Source organism: Agelaius phoeniceus, chromosome 16 (assembly GCF_051311805.1).
Source record: "Agelaius phoeniceus isolate bAgePho1 chromosome 16, bAgePho1.hap1, whole genome shotgun sequence".
Taxonomy (NCBI): Eukaryota; Metazoa; Chordata; class Aves; order Passeriformes; family Icteridae; genus Agelaius; species Agelaius phoeniceus.
Window position 1 is genome coordinate 9,359,010 of NC_135280.1, and position 18,152 is coordinate 9,377,161.

The 18,152-nt window shown below is 38.4% G+C and overlaps 1 protein-coding gene across 3 annotated transcripts in view; it reads left to right on the forward strand.

Annotated features, from left to right (window-relative positions):
* SHISA9 (shisa family member 9) overlaps positions 1–18,152 on the forward strand; it is a 179,283-nt gene that overhangs the window by 6,116 nt on the left and 155,015 nt on the right. For all 3 annotated transcript variants that reach the window (XM_077187118.1, XM_077187117.1, XM_054643606.2), the window contains one exon: positions 3,035–3,162. In XM_077187118.1, coding sequence (XP_077043233.1) covers positions 3,035–3,162 — 128 coding nt within the window. The remainder of the gene's footprint in view (positions 1–3,034; positions 3,163–18,152) is intronic.

The window sequence follows — 18,152 nt, forward strand, 5'->3', positions numbered from 1 at the left end:
AATGAACCTCTGTGTTTCAGCTTCTTTCAGCTTGTACCCATAAGGGAAATGCCTGGCTCCACATGCTTTATAACATCCCAAACCAGTATTACATATACAAAAAGAAAAATCTTATGGCAAGAGAAATGCTGAAGTTTTGTGACACTTGGATAATTCTTGGCCATGAATTCCTACATAGGTAACACTTCTCCACTTCTGTAATACTGCAGTCAATATCCCTGCACAGGTCTTAATGATTCTGCTTCCTGATTAGAAGATTATCTTGCACTTTGCATTTCCTTAAAAAATCATCCAGTGGGTAAATAGGTGTAGGTAAAGACCCTCTGTGAAAAGCTTAACTTTTCAATGGGACTGACTATAACAATTTCTTTAGATACTGAACAAAATCTGTATGACTATATTTAGGTGAGACAAATGCATGAAGGTATTTTAAAAGTCTCCTGGCCTATGTGGAATTTTTCAAAGCAAACATCTGTTCAAGGATTTTGTCATGTACTGGGGAACAAGCCTCCCTTTATCCATTTCATTATATGGGCAAATCCCTAAAAGAACAAAATGCAGGTACAGCATTTCCTTTGTACTTCAGTGATACTGAAGCTGCTACACATTTTTAACTCTCTCTGACTCCAGTGGAGAATAAGGACATGCTCTCAGTTATAGGAGCTATTCTGCCCTGAGAAGATTGTATGAGTTTGGCTAACACAGTATAGGTGCTGTGTTATTAAAACCAGAACTTGATGCTGAGTAATCTTTTCTTAATACAGAAGGAGGAATTGGACAGGTAATTCCTTGAAAATCATTTGAAAAAAGCTACCCTGAACTGGTAGAAAACTTAGCATTTTCATAGACAGGCAGTAGTTCATCTGCCATCATACAGGGTGTTATTTAAAGTCTACAGCAAACAATATTTACCATCAGACTAAGAGCAATGAGGAAAGGATTTCTGAAAACCCACTCTCACAAAGTGGGGAAATACTTAGATCTCACAGTTTTGACTCCCACACTGGAGTTAGGAACTTTCATTTACTTTTTCTTTCCCTTCCCACAGAAATGTGTTCACCTGCCTCTGGAATTAGAATTAATATTGATGTTAATAATTTCCTCTGTATAGAGAGATATTTGCATAAATTAACTAGATATTAATGGTTTTGGTCCCCACTTATTTTAAATTGTTTTTGCAATATAATGCTTTCCTTTTTCATCATTTCTACATGTCTTTGTGAGATCTCTTCTGTTGAATTTTTATTATTCTGCTATGTAGGCCAGCTCTGCTATTTCTGCAGTCTAAGCACTGCTTCAAATGGGAGCATTACTCTGATACCATTAATCATGTGGTTACTGTCTTCTGACCTTTTCCAGGATCAACAGAGTATTCTCTAACATGTTGATCACAACTCTATCTAATATCTTAATAACATAATGTTAGTCATAAACACAAGAAAACATCAGTATTGTTCAGCTGTGTACCCAAGCAATGTTCCAGCAATCTGAAAACAAGATCCAGCTCAGGATTTCTCTCTGTAACTTAAAGGAAGCTACTTACTTTATAATAATTGAAAGTATAGGGCTGCTTGATTGAGAAATCATAATGTCACAGAAGTACAGTGAAGGAACTAGATGGCACTTGCCATGGAATATGCTTATTATTTATTTATTTATATATTAGTTTATAAGCCAGTTTTTCTTGATGCAGTATCTGGGACACTGTATATAATTTTGTAGAAAATTAAACTAAACTGGGCATAGTGCCCAGAAAATGTGTCCACACCCTTAACAAATTGCTCAAGAGGTGTAAAAATTAAAAACAATAAAACAAAAAGGAGCTAAATAATGGTCCATTATGCATTGACCTGAATAGAAAAGATTTGCACTGAAGACACTGGTAGCAAATACTGCACATACAAAGCTTTCCTTTGCCTAAGGCAACAGCTCCTGCAGGTGGGCCAATTATTTCCTAGTGCACAGTAGCTCAGCAGGTGGCTCTGGCACACAGGTAAGGACTGATCCTGCTCCTATGGAACTCTGGCAGGATAGCACAGACTCACAGGCAGAGTTAGATGTGGCCCTGTGGGGAGTTTTAGAGCTTCAAACTTGGTCAGTACCTCTGGCTCCACAGGGCTGATCCAGGTGTGTGTGTTTATCTGTGTGCCTAAGGATGCCCTTACAGCCAGCAGGACACTGGGCAGTGGAACTGCTCCTTACACAGTCCCCAGAGCAGGACTGGTCTGTCTGTCTGTCTGTCTGTCTGTCTGTCTGTCTGTCTGACTGCCTGCAGCCCTGCAGGGCAGCCCCCTGGCAGCACCAGCCTGGGCCTGGCCTAACTCAGGAACCTTCTGCTTCCTCCCTGTATGCTAGCACAAAGCTTTCATCCTGTTTCCAAACTGCCTTCAAAGGAGCAGGGAGTGTTCCTGTGCAAGCTTTGCTCTATGTTAAAGACTAGGACACTCACAGAAGTTAGAGAAAGACCTTTTAGTCTCCTCGTCTGCATGAGAAATCCTTAAATCCCTGCTTACTGGATTTCTACATGGAAGTTACATGACTTTTCAACTTGAGTGACATTTTGGAATGAAAACTGTGAAGACCACTGTGTGGTCTGTGCTAATTACAAATGCACGTGTGAGAATTTCCTTTGAAATTGGTAATCTAAGTGTGAAAAGAAGCAGTTTGTGAAAGGTGTAGCCATGAGCTGGGTGCTGAGGTGCTCACCTTAACCAAGATGGCAATAAATGTTACTGAGCACATGCAGTGGCAGAACTCTACAAGCTCAAGGAGCTAAAAATATGTTCCTCCAAAGCCAAGATACCTAAACAACCTAATGTGTTTCTGTGTTTTAGTTCTAGCAACTTTAGGTTGTCAGTAAGACAACCTAAAAAGAGCCTTAGGTGTGAAGTCTCACAATGCATTTGCTGTGAAGGGAGCTGGTTTCTCCAGCAGACATTAGGATCGACTGCATCGCAAACTGAAATAGATCTTGGAACATATTGTTCATGTCTTACAGACTTTGCAGATTCATTCTGTTTTGTTTGGTTTTCAGGGCTCTTGCTGATGTTATGCGACCTCAAGGTCCTTGTACAACAGATCATATGGAAAGAGATTTAAACATTGTAGTACACGTGCAGCATTATGAAAACATGGAGACGAGACCTCCTCCAAATAACCTCCGTAAGTTGCATTTTAACTTTCCCAATAGCTGGAATGCTGGCACTGAAAGGAGCATTGTGAAACTAATATTGCTGAATGTCAAATGAGGATCAACAGTACCTGGGTTCTTGCAAATTAGAAATATTCATTTTCTCAGAATCAGAAAAAATTAGTTTCCTAGTGCAGATTAGTGCAACAGTGAGATAAATAAATTTGGAATAGGAAAATTAGTTACTGTATTTAGTTTTAATTAGTTTTCTTGATTTTGTATCTTTGTCTTCTTCTACCTGTTGTTTTTGATCAGCTCATCAGCCTTTGCCTTATTCTGTGTTTTGTTACACAAAAATACCAATTGTTGTGGTTACAGCTGAATTTAACAATACATTTCATAGGGCTGTAACAGCCAGTAGCAAAGTGGTCTCATTAGGCTGTTAGATCATATCGACTAGTATAGTAATTAAATACTTGCTGGATAGCATCAAGTTGTATGTGGTTTTCATTTTCTCAAGGGAAAGATGAGAAGATTATTACTTTAATTTTTACATAATGTTTTTGTTCTGTATCTGCTATTGCATGTTTATGTTACTGAAGGCAAGAAAAAAGTGCACCTTGGAGATTCAGGTGAGATATGGTGACATTTCAAGTGGTTCTGAAGTCGTAGACAACTTATTTCCCAGTCTGTATTAGAGCACAATGCAGATCTTTCTCATGCACAGATACATATTCCTCTTGTGATAAAGAATGCCACTGAAAATTTAATTTGAATACTTATTTATGTAACTTATATTCAGCCATATCTTATATATATATATATATATACTTAAATTATGGATTTAGTTACTAAATCAAGTTCAATATATTTATAAAATAAAAAGGTATCATTCAGGAAAGTTTAGATTGGTAGGTAGTGGGTGGCTTTATTCTCTGCTGTAGATCAGTGTTGATGTGCATTTTACTGCAAATGTACTTTTACTGTGTTGGTATTTACATTTTGAAACATTTAAAGTATATGCACCCATCTTTTCCTTAACTATAGAAAGAAAGTTTGCTTATATTTGGAGTTTTATTTGGACTGCATTGTGCAGTTATTGGTGCTTTTTTGGTGGAAGGGTGTGAAGACAATAGAAGAAAGCAGCTCCATGTGCTGCCTGCACTCCTGGTGCCTGCTTTGTGGGAGAGGCTGATGGCCATTCCTTATCTGCATCCCTGCAGAGTAATGGGAGAGAATTAAAGCTGTGCCTTTGAATAAAGGGAGATGTGACACCTCATCATGTGACACCTCATCTGTCTGCCCTGCTCCAGCAAACAGCTTCCACGTGGGGCTGTGCAGCTGTGCAGTGCAGAGAGGACAGCACACACCCACACTCCCTACCTGTGTAAAAACACAGCTGGAGGGGAACCTGCAGCCAGACTTGTGAAGGGTTAATGAGGATGGGAACGTGCACTGCATCTCTGTGCTCTGTGTCTCTCTTGCTGATAACTGATCCTTCATGTGACCATGTTTCAGGAATGCTACCAAATAGTAATGGACTTTGGGTCCATTATTTTCTCTCAGATGTGAAGTGTTTATTCAGAATCCCAGTTAATGAAGGAGTCAGAAGGTGAAGAGGTTCTTGCTGCATTGATTTTATCTAGATTTTTGTGATGATCACATTGAGATATTTTGCTTAAAACTCCTATTATGTACTACAATATACAACATAACACAGCAAGCCTTTTAAACTCATTGTTGCTCAGATCTGAATTCAGATTTAAGCCCTGCTTCTAGGAACTCTTGCATATGAACACAGCTCAGGGCCACATAGGTACTGCATCAAGGAAGGAAAAAAGCACCCATTTAGTGGGATGTTGGTTTATGCTGACCCTAGACAGCCATAGCACCTCTGTCTCACACAGAATACGGCCCTCTGGCACAGAGGGAAGAATTATCTGAGGCAGCTCTTGCACCACTGCAATTTACAACATAGAAGCACTGCTGCTACTTTGGATCTGTCCTAATCCTTTGGGTCATGTATAGGGGCAGTCCCAACAATGCTTCTCACACATCTCAGCCATTCCTGCTACAGAAGGAAACCTCAGAAGCCAGCAGCTCTGATGGTAATTGTTTCAGTCTTTAATCAACGTTATGCATAAAGTCAATAATTTTAGATTGTTAAGTGCAAAGCTTCAAGTGGTGATAGTATTCAAGGCATCCTATAACCAATATTTCATATATTTCCTTCATAGCAAGTGGATTGTTCTGTATTTGTTGCCATTCTGTTCTCATAAACTGATGTAAAACATGATTAAATGACCTACTAGAATTAGCCAGAACATCAGAAGTGACTGAAATCTGTTGAAAATGGGCATTTATGGTGCAGGAAAAAAATCTTTCTATAAAGAGAAAATTATTAAGGCAAATTTTCCAAGGTCAGTATCTTAGCAGATCAGAATTTTGTAGTGAAGTTCTGAAACACTGCAAGAGTGGATATTACAGACAGAAACTTTGGCAGTGAAGCAGTACCTACTACCAGTGCTGGAAAAGTGACAGGCTTTTTTGGGATACTTTTAAATAAGCAAATAAACCAGAGTGAATCACAGCTTTCATAGTCTTTACTTACACACAGAAAATGAAATTGTGTAAAATTATTGCATCATAAACTCTGATTTGCATTTTTAAAGTTTTCTAAGTTATCACTTTTTATCTTCTTGCCATCTCATAAGGAGACTTAAATATTTGAGGCTGATAAACTTTTCACATGGATCCATAAATATGAATTGGGCAGGAGGAATTTCTTAGTCATTGCATATCCCTTCCATACTGTGTCTTTCAGACAAGCTGTTGAAGGCCAAACATCATTAAAAATGTTCTAATTTGAATGTTCATTTGCTCTTTCTGTCCTCTTGAAAACATTTTGCTGATGTTGCCAATACGTTCTGAAAGTGTTTTGTGAGGGGAAGCTCTTTTGTCAAAATGACAAACTTCACATGATCCCTGACACTGAAAATGAGTGTGTTTCTGTTTCTGGGCTCTTTGTTACCAGAGGACAAGGATTTTCTCTGGTGCCTGCAGCTATTTGCCAGAGCTTGCAGGCCAGTGGAAGGCCAACAGCTCTTTTCAGACTCTTGCAGTTTACTCAGTTTCTTGTCCCTTCTTTTTGATATTCAGAAAAGAGCAGACATTTTGGAGGTTCCTGAGAAACACAGGTTTTTCTTTGCTCATGTGAATCCAGACAACCTAGATGATTTTTAGTAAAAGCTATATTGTCTTTAGTGGTTGTTGTCCTAATTTTCTTTCAGTACTGTGCCTTTCTTAGGATTGCTGTTGTCTCCTTCATTCATACACATTAGAATGTGGGGTGCTTTGTAAACAAGCAGCACATACCTATCAAAAAGTGTAGCATTCAATTCTTCTAACATGAGATGTTAAATAAAATAAAGTTAAAAAGTTATGTTAAAACCATCAAACCAAAAGCAAATCTTTCTGTAGAATTTGACTTGTTATGTGCATCTCTGACTTTAAGGGATCTTAAAGCAGCAGCACTCAAGGTATTCTTTTCTCTTCATGTTTTGGTTTTTTTCTTTTTCTACTTATTGTGTTAGAAGTAAGGGGTTTATTTAACTTGTTGGGATTATAACACTGATGGAGTGGGAGTTAGGAGGCTTCATAGCTACATCCTCATTTCTGAAACGTGATTACTGCTATTATTTCTGATTCATGATCTGTGATAGCAGAGTGAAAAAAATCTTTCAGTTGGTGCAATTCACAGTCACTTTCCCTAATGATCAGTAAAAGCTCTGTTACTATTTCCCAAGAACCAGCCTTGCACTAGTAAATTTAAACAATTTATGCAGGCTTCCACCATAAAGGTGATTTTAAAAGAAAGCCAATTATCGATTAAGGAGCTTTTAAAGATGAAAAATGCTCTTATTTAGTTTGACATGTATGAATTATTTCTTTATTTTGAATTTTAAAAAGTGGATTTTAAACACATGATTCAAAGAAGGAAATGTTGCACTGTTTCAAATGGCCAGCTTTAATACTAGCTAAAAATTTGCAGCACATGTGATTAAAATGACCTTTTAAAAAATATATTCAGCGTTGTGTTTGCTGCTGCATTTGATTGTCAGTTGTCCTGGATACTGACTAACAACAAATGCTAATGTTGAAAACAAAGCTATGCTATCTCTATAACTGGTGCCTTATGATAAGTTAACTTTTATTTTTTCTTTATTTCTGTGTTGAGGCAGTAGGCATTTAAATAGGAGGATATTTTTTGAAGTCCTTGTACATTACAATAAAAATTCTGTATTGCATATCCCTGTTCTTCTCCCCATTTCTGCACACAGAAGCTCAGCTTGTGTTTTCCTGTGGCAGGAACTGTCACTAGTTTGACACTGTGATAATAGAATTCACAAGAATATTTTTCAGTCTTTCATCACTAGTGAATAAGCTTTTTTTGTTGTCTTTGGCAAATTAATTATTTTTAGGTTTAACATACATAACATGTTTAAATCAGATGATTCATTGTCTTGCATTGCCTAAATGTAATTCCTACTGTTGGTCATTGGAAATAAGCAGGGAGGCTTACTAAGAAACTCCAGTACAGAGAAGTCCTGCTGTTCCATATGTAAAGTTCAGGTAGCACATCAAACATGAGCACTAATTTGCTTACACAGTAACTTTTGGACAATTAATGGCATGATTTTGAAGAAGTGGTTGTTGAGGATGTGCAGCATTATTGTAACATTGTGCTTCTGGTCACAGGGGCCTTGAAGCTCCACCACACCTCTTGTGTGGACAGAGGGCTGCAAAGTGCAAAGGACTGAGCAAATAACATTGTTGGGCTTCTTTGGTGTCTGGGTTGTCTGATTACAGTGAAATTCTTATTTAGAGCTGGCTTTGTGTATGGGTGAATGTTCCAGAGGAATTGCACTATTTTCTTCTTTATGAACTATATAAAGTTTAATTAGCTGTTAATCTGCTCACTTAGAAGGACAAGAGACTCAGAAGTTGAGCTGTGTAGACAGGGCCGTGTTCTGTGAGTAGAAAGATGAACAACACTAATAAGTTTTCAGCCAAGAAAAAGATAGTTTGAGCAGATTGACAGCAGGAGTGAAGAAGTATTGCTGATGGAGTGCCCCAAGACAGTGAAGAATGAGGGAGAATAAACTGGCCAGCTTAACTGGAGGGTGTCCCTGGTGCACAAGAGTCTGCAGTGCCAGAGGGGACTGGAGTCAGCAGTACTGGGAACTTGCTTACGTTTAAAGCCTTATTCTTCTCTGCCAGTGTGCAAAAACTCATTTTACTGGGGTTTCTGTGGTCTATACAGGAAACACCTTAACACTAAGAGAATCTGATAATTTCGATTAAATTCCTGAGCTAAACACAAGTTTAGCTTTCAGTTAACCCTGGGAGAGGGCTGCTTATGGCATTCTGACTGTAATATACAGCTAAGAGGACAAAGTCCACATTTAAATGATACATTTTACACACTAATCATCCAAGTAAAAGCCCACACTACTATCACCAGCCATGTCAAAAGAAATATTGTATATTTAAATATAAGTTCTGTTTGAGGTTAGAAGCTGCAAACTGCTTTGTCACAGCTATCTTGAGACTTTTTCAAACCTTTAAATTAATTTCTACATACTGACTTAAACTGAAATCTTGCTACAACTTCAAAGCATTGGCAAATTAGTGATAGAATTTTTAAAATATAACTACAGCTATAGCAGTGCATTCCAGATATCCAGAGCTTCCATGCTGGAAACCAAATTTTCCATATGTATGGGAAATGTAGAGTCTGAAAATGCATTCCTCTTGCAACTCAGTCACTGGAAGACAGTAGTGTTTAATCAGTTCTGAATCTCTGTTTAGCCTCACAATCATTAATATAAAACATTTCTAATTTACATTCAAATTTTAATTCAGATGCATCATGCTGATTTATGAGAAGATGCTCTGAAACTTCTTGAAACACCAATGAATATTTTCAAGGAAGTTAATTACAACCTGAAAATGAGAGATTCTGGGGTTGTTTAGGAAAAAAAAAAGGAAAACAAATGAAATATCTCATTTGTCATTGACTCTTGGTAGATTTCATCAATTAAATTTTTACAAAAACAGGATGATTTTGAAAATGTAACTATACATCATACACAATGTCTATTTATTTGTAACTACACCAGTCTTCACCAAGTGTACTATGTTAGAACTCTGGCATTGCTCTTACCAAACATCTAATTCCATGCCTTTGGAATCATCCTGTTTGCTTAATCTGGCAAATGAAAAAAATGAAAAGCAAAAGCAATACTAAATGTAAAACTTTGCATGAACAGGACTGAGGAACTGGGTTTGTAACCAAATCAAACTGAACTTAACATCATTCCATATGTTCAGTAGGCCTCTTCTTTGGTCACAAATATTTTTTGTTAGATTTTATTGGAAACTCCATGAGGCTGTCGTGGATCCTGGGTGCAATTTTAGGTTGGAGTTGTATTGGGTAGGTCTTCATAAGCTCTGCTGCTTATAAGGATTTCCATTAGAACTGCACAGTGAAGTTTTTGCTCGATCTTTCTTCATTTATTGTACAATAAGAGCAATGAGATTGGATTACTGCCTTGCATCCTATCATTTACTTCTACTCAGCTTTTAATTCAGAGAAATCATTTGACATATCTTAATAAACATATTCATCAGTGTAAAATGTATTTGGGAGAAATACAGTCAGTCACTGACATTATCCTTTAGTGCAAGAATTAACATTATGGTAATAAAAAATACTAAGAATATATTGCTGCATTTTATACTGCAGTTAAAAGGCAGAATGATTATTTAATAAAATAAAAGTATTGGTATGACAGGAGAGAGGATTGCTGTTCTAGACTATTATATAGCAGCTTTGAGTCACACACCAGCAGACTTCAATAACACATCTGAAGGATGAGACTCATTCTGCTGTCATTGGGGTGCAGAGTTGTACTTTGAGGTGTTGCCTGATGCTGCAGGGACATATTTATCATCTACAAAATGAAAAGTTCAATATCTTTGGAAAACAGTGATGTGTTTCCCTTGTGATTTCACTTTCGCTTTGCAATCTAAATTTTACTTAACAAATTTGATTAATGAGGTGCTATTCCTATTATATACTACTGAATTTAGTAGCTAAAATTGTATTTTGTCATCGGACAGGCACACCAAATAATAATATTTTCCTTGTTGAATAACTTCCAGTGCCAGATATTCCCACTACTAACTACAACTGGCAGCAATATCCATCATCAGTGCTTCATGTCCTTTGTTATCTTTCAAGTCACTGGGATTCTTGATGTCAAAAACCAGGACAGAAAACACTGCCAAACTAGTAGGAATCATGTTTTGAAAAAAACCCAAACCATCAACACAACCTTTTTATGGTTGCATTCTGCCAGATTTGTGCTCATCAAAATGAAGGATAGGCTGAGACACCTTATTTTTTAATATGGTAAGAATAACCTCACTAAAAGGCAAACAAAAACCACCTTTTGCTTTCATTGTTGTTTGCCCTCATACAAACTATGCTTGTCTTTTTTATGCCAAGACAACATGTTTTTTAACTGTTGAGTTAGAGCTTAATCATCTCTCTAAATCCTTGAACTCCCACCCTCATATTTTGTCTCAGAAGTCATAGATTGGTAACAAAAATGACAAAAATGTAAAATCCCAAATAGATCAGTTCTGTCTGCATATGCAGGTGCAAGCATTAAACTAATATATTCACAGCTATAAAGATTACTTTTTATCATTTTGGCTGTGCAAAACTTTGAAACTGTATTTTAGATGTTAAAATGCTCTCATCAGAAATTTAACATTCTGTAAAATCAATTTCTTCCTAATTTTTCAATCAGTCATCCCAACTTTCCCAAGCAGAATCAGTGCAGTGGTTACACAATAAAGAATAAGAGGTTGGCTGCATATATTAAAAAGCTTATGAATACAAATCCCAACCTTATGAGGCAATTGTAGGATGCTACTCAGGGAGAGACTTGCCCCAACTTCAATCTACAGTTTCAGTCATAAATGATTTTTGTACTTTGTTCTATGTTCTCTGCTTTACATTATAAATTTCCTTGAAATGAACATATTGGCTCTGATTCCAATTTTATTATCATAGGATAAAGTCAAGAAGGGAACTGAGTGTGTTGAATATTTATGAACTAACTTTATTTTGTTGATTTTTATAATAGAAAAAAGTTGGAAAAAATCTCTGGAACCATGCTACAAAACTGCATTGATAATCGTTCCCAGATGATTACTATATGGATTTGAATTTAATCTTGATTTTTTAGTTATCACATCTAAATTGCTTTCAATATTCCTTCTGTAACATAATTTTGGTTTCAGCTCATCCAGTTAAGCAACATGTCTGTTCACCCAAGCTTAAGGCTATAACTATACTTCTGAACCTGTAATGAATTTGCAACATAATCCAAAATGATCTAATTGCCATTTACCATTCACTCCTTGTCAATTAGAGGAAATGCACATTTGATCAATAGCTATCTATACACAGCCAAGAGCATATACAAAAGAGAATGTACATAACAAAGTTTGGACATTATTTGAGTTAGCACTTGTTAAGCTGGAGGTGTCCACAATAAACTCTCAAAAACAGAGCAGCTTTTGCCCTGAAAAGTTTGTTTTCATTGTGTTAGTTCACTCTTTACACTCCAGAGCACCAGCCAAGAGCAAAAAAAATCCCAGCCTTTGCCATGTAGACCCTTGCTTTTCAAGAGCTAATCTGATCACTTTTGAACTGCTTTATTCTTTTCTCTCACCCCATTCTCTACACATGCAGAAGCTTGTGCCTCCTATTGCTGTCCCTGCTGCTCCTCTGTGCCTGCAAACCCTGTGTGATGGTGCTGGGTGGGATTGTTCCAGGGGGCCTGCAGGCAGCAGTGCTGGCCAGAACAGCAGGGAATGCCACAGCACAGGGAGTGCAGCAAATGCCACAGCACAGGGAGTGCAGCAAATGCCACAGCACAGAGTGCAGCAAATGCCACAGCACAGGGAGTGCAGCAAATGCCACAGCACAGGGAATGCAGCAAATGCCACAGCACAGGGAGTGCAGGAAATGCCACAGCACAGAGTGCAGCAAATGCCACAGCACAGAGTGCAGCAAATGCCACAGCACAGGGAATGCAGCAAATGCCACAGCACAGGGAGTGCAGGAAATGCCACAACACAGGGAGTGCAGCAAATGCCACAGAACAGGGAGTGCAGCAAATGCCACAGCACAGAGTGCAGCAAATGCCACAGCACAGGGGGTGCAGGAAATGCCACAGCACAGGGAGTGCAGCAAATGCCACAGAACAGGGAGTGCAGCAAATGCCACAGCACAGGGAGTGCAGCAAATGCCACAGAACAGGGAGTGCAGCAAATGCCACAGCACAGGGAGTGCAGCAAATGCCACAGCATAGGGAGTGCAGCAAATGCCACAGCACAGGGAGTGCAGCAAATGCCACAGCACAGGGAGTGCAGGAAATGCCACAGCACAGAGTGCAGCAAATGCCACAGCACAGGGGGTGCAGCAAATGCCTGCCAGTGTTTCATTTGTCAGCAGGGCACTACACACCAGCCATTCCAGGTCTGGAGTACAGAGTGGTTGTGGGTGTCAGTCTGATGTGGGGGTAGGAACAGACTCTGAGCCTTGCAACAAAACAGGATTTTGGCAGTGCTTAGAGTAATGGCCAGTTTATGCCAATCAGATGAAATTCTGATTGGTCAAAAATCCTAGTAAAGCTCTCATCCTCTTTAATGGCTCAAGGATTTTACCCAGGGGCACTACAAGTCACTTAGGACCTCATACATTCTTTACCGAGGGGAATTGTGGTTTTGTTGTTAATGTGGAGTAAGGAGAGAGATAAGGGGATATGGAGGAAGTTTATCTTACAGCTTTGCAAAAAAAGAAATAAAAACCAACCAACCAAACAAAAAACAACCCAAAAAAACCCCCAAAACACAGCTTAAACAGTTCAGTGTTGGAAAAGGAAAAATGTTCACTGGCAAGAGCAATAGAAGCTAGTTAGGAAAAGTGCAGTGAAAACTACCAAATAATTTACCAAATTGGACCCACTTGAGAAGTCTTTTGAGAAACCAGGAGGCTAGAAGGAGTTTTCAGCTAGATCTACTTTCCCTTTTTGTTCTGATTTGAGGGAAATTTGGGCATCTGCAAATGAGGAAAAAGTCATGTGCACACAGGGCAAGGGAACTTGTGCTCCCCTTTGATGCTCGTGCCCTTTGGCAGCACAGCTGCTGCGGTTGAACAACTGCTGTCACCCCCAGGGGGCAAAACTTGGAGAGTTTGTGCTGATACTGAATCCCCAGCCACTGAACCCTGGCACAAAACAGAATCACAGGTGGCAGCTTTCCCTTATGTAAATGGAAGGAAATTTTCCTGGAATGCTGTGTGCACTGAGCACTGTGGATTTGTTTCACAGAGGCCTCTCCAAGTACTGAGGGGTCCAAGTGAACACCTTTGCAATGGGGTGTTGGCCAAGACCAGCCTGACTGGTTCTGCTGCTCTGACATGGGGGTTTGGCCATGTGAAACAATGTGCTCCTACCTTCAGAAGCAAATTAATGGAGGAATATTGTGTTAAAAAGAATGAGATGGTATTTTATAAAAAGCTTCCAAGAAAGAAATGTGTTTTTTTTCTCTACCTCATCAAATGAGTAACTCTAGTTTAAAGAATATAATTTGCATTTATAACAGCAGTTTAAACTATTTCTCATTTTTTCAAAGCTCTAAGGTTGGAAACTGCATTCCTCCTAGAGTAATCCAGATTCTTGGTAAAGTTTCAAGTTAATTCCTAAACACCCATTGATTTTATGAGGAAACATTCCTCATCATTTCTGAAAAACAAACCTGGCCACTACTTTGGTTAGAACAGTTTCAAGTTTCCAGTCATAGCTCTGAACTGAAATTGCCAGTAAATGCTTTACTTAGTTAAATGAACTTCTTTAAGGATTTTTAAACTAAAATTATTTACATTAATGATGAATAACATCTTTCCTACAATTTTAACACTTATTTTTCTTGGATTCTTGTTTTTCCTCCTTGCTAAGGGGCCTCCACTTGAGAAAAGAGGTCTGTGAAAAGGAATAATTTCTTTCACACACAATTAACCCCAGAAAAGATCTTCAAGAATCCATATAAAATCAGAAGGGATAAGATATTAGCAGAGGATTTTTTCCTAAATGTTTAACTAGAATAAAGGTTTCTTTAAGACCTATAATTGCAAAATTCACTTATAAAGCCATCTCTTTACTATGTTTCTGGGATTAATCTTGTGTCTACAGGTTTTTGCATCAAAGTCAGTAAGCTCAAATGTTACCTTATCCATGCAAAGGTATTAGTGTGGGGATAGAGAGACCAGGCACGGAGTCTGGATAAAAATGTTTGTAGCAAAACCAGTAACAAATACCAGAAACTTCTGAATCTTTAAGAATATTAAAATTGTTTATGCTTTGAAAATGTCCAAATTTTAGCAGATACAGAGGATAAGCATATAAACTACAACTTATACTATTAAGCTGTCTCTTTCTACAGTTTGTTCATTATATTAATAATTTTATGCACTAATCTAATAATTAGCTGACTAATTTTTTTCTGACTGTGATCCTATGCCTCTCATAATGAGATCTAAATAACTTTATGCAAATATATTATGTTTCTTTCCTCTCAGAGTAACAAAATTACAGTAAAGAACAGCAGTGCTGCAGGGTTCCTTTCAAACACACACAAATGTATGTATGTATGAGTTTATAATATGATGACCTTGTATTGTAATAGTCTAGCATTTTAGAGCCATTAACATTTCCTTGTGAAAATCTGCTTTGAAATATTTATTTGCAAGCTACACTTCATTTCCTAGGTGACACCTTTTCCATCATTACTACAAACATAGGGAGGTAGATGAAGATGTTTCTGGAACCAGAGACACAGAACTACAGCTATGCTGCAAAGTGTGAATCACCTATCTGCCCTATGCATAAGGAGAGATTTTCAGATTTTATAAGTGTCAAAATCACCCAAACATTTTTAGAAAGGAAGGCAAGTGGTCCATGAAAATCTGGTCCCTGTAACTTAGTGCTTTACTCTGCTGAAATTGTCCACTGGAATAACACTAAAGTTTCCCTTTCTCTTTACCAGCTCTCGTGTCTGTTCATCAGGAGGAGGAGGATTGTGCCTCTCTCCTCTGCATCTCAATAACCCACATGCAGTACCTCAGGTTCCTCCTGTGTTCCTTGATGTTGTTTGGCCAGGGAACAATCCGTGATTTTTCCAGAGTTGCCCATCCTAGGCTACATATCCTGACTGATCAGCAAGCAGAACAAAGCAAGCAAACAACTGTAAAGATTGTGGTTCAGCCTTTTGTCTCCATTCAGCCATTTGTTTTTCTAACAGCTGCAGAAACATCTCATCCTTGAGATCTCAATAACACCAAAAAGGGCAAAGGAATAAAAAGTTACTTGAGGGAGTAACAGACAGCTAGACAAAATAAAAATTGCATTACCCTTGTTCTCTTTTAAGAACAATAAACCTCGAGTTATTTAGTGAGCACAATAAAATGCTACAGGGCATTGTTAGCCCAAAGTTTGGATCCATAAATCACATAAGTATTGAGATGCTGCTCTGAGAGTCTGTGATCATCAAACAGTGAGATCTAGCCATCAAAGTCTGGGAATGCCAGGAAAAAAAGCAAAGAAGGATTGGATAATCTATGGTACATCCTTTTCCGTGTGGATCAAAGAACTAACTTCTCAGGAACATGTCTGCCTGCTTTGTAGTGTCTAAATTAATTGTCCAGGAAAGTCTGGAAGAAGTCAGGATATGTCAGAAGGTCAGATCATGGAGGAAAATACAAGCTCAAAACTTGGCAGATGGTTTATGAGCTGCTAATTATTCTTATTTCTACTTTACATGATATTAAGCGTATTCTAGAAGCTTCCAAGTGGAAAATTCTTGCAATAGTTAATGGAGTTCAAAAGCTGCATTAATCCTCCTTTATGGCTTGTAACACTCTTGGGAAGGAAGGTACTGCACAGCTTCAAGGATGCAAAGGTGTAAAACAACCTGAGGCTAACTAGAAAATTACAAAGGGCAAAGTCCTAAGTGCATATTTCCCCATGGGAAATCTCTGGATGTAGAAATGGATTAACTTCCCCCATATACCTGTAGCTTATTTAGAGTTTGAGATCAGTGCACTCTGCAAGTTGGTGACCATGAGCTGGTAACTTTAGGAAAAATCTTCTCATAAAGATCCTTACAAGTCCTATCAGCTTGGAAGGAATTAACAGAAGAGGAATAATTTAATCTAAATTATCACTCCAGCAAACAAAACTAGAACATATGCGTGTCATAGTCCAATATCACAAGACTGAATCCTGGCAGTCAGGGTGTCAGGATCAGTACTCCATCATCTGAAGAATCCTTTTGAACCATCCTCATAGTAACTTGGAGCCATAGCAGCCATGGATTTCCTTAGACTTGACCTGTGTGAGATAACTGTGAGCAGCACACAGACTGCTTGCTCTGTCCTGTGGATTTGATATCAGTGAAAGCTCCTAACTGTCATTCTCACCAGCTATCCCCTGATTAAGGCATGGAGAGCTTTTTTACATCATGCACAGGACTAAAACATGGACATCATTCTCATGTTGAACCAGTTCCTGACACCCTCTCCATATAAGAAATGACGAGGCCACACAGTTGGAGCTGTGGCCATTTAAGCAAACCTGAGCTTTTTTCCAGTCTGCCTGCCTGCAAGCTGAATGCCTCTGAGCATCAGATTATCTTTGTGCTTCACATTGTGGAACAGTGTTGCAGAAGCCAGAGCAGAGCTGGCTGTGGTCCAGCATTATCATATTTATGTTCAGATATCTACAACTGGCATGCATAGATTGCTGCTGCCACTGCTGCCTGAAGTGCGGGGCGCTGCTATCACCAGCAGTCAGAGCAAACGAGGCTGGGCAAACTGCAGGATCCAATATCAGCCAGCCTGGCAGATCCAATGCAGGAATGAGGATCAGCATAGCCTTAACATAAAGAAATTCCAGATGAAAAGGTAAATTGCTCAGAGAGGATGTATTGAACATAGGAGATGAGAGAAGCTGTCAAAGGAAGATGACAATGAACAGCCACGTTCCACAAAGAAGATGTCAGAAGGCACATGGAGAGAGTCTGTTCTATTTAAGATGTTTCAGAGATTGTTTTTTAAAAAAGAATTCAAAATTTCAGAGCTAGGTAGTGTGGTGCACCTGGAGCAGCCTGCAATGCCCACTGAACTTTCAGAACAGAGCTGTATCTGCAGAATGCTCATTATCCACATTGGTAAAATTACCTGGACTGGATTTTGATCCTGTATCAACTTAAGTCATTCAGTAGAGGTTAGGATAATAACCATATTTTATTTTTCTTTTTAAGCCACATTTCAATAATATCAGAAAATGAGTAAGCAAAAATAAGCCTGAAAACCAGTGTCATCATGCACACAATGTAATAACAACTTAATGACTGAGCCAGCAGGCCAGGCAAAATCTCATTCTCCACACCCCACAGAGTATCCTGTGGATGATACCATTGTTTCAGTGCTCTCTCTCCCAGTCTCCTTCTTGCCCATCAAAGCTTTTTTTTTTTTTTGCCTTCCTGTTTGTGATTCTGCCTTTCTGTGCCTGACAATTGTAATGAAGATATGCCACAGTTTTGGTGACACGGCAAGTATTCTAGAGAAATCCTGGCAAAGAAGATGAAATGAAATAGTTAATACCTGACAGTGGGTTCTGAAAGTGATCACCTATATATAAATTTATGTGATGCTCTGTAATTTACAGAAAAAAAATCGTACTTTTTTGGAGGTCACCATTAATTTAAAAAACAATGAAAACACGTATAAATGCATGGAAGAAAACAACTTCCTATTAAAATGTCATTGCAGCATAAGGATCCATAAAGGTGATATGGGAAAAGACAGCATATGTTTGTCTCA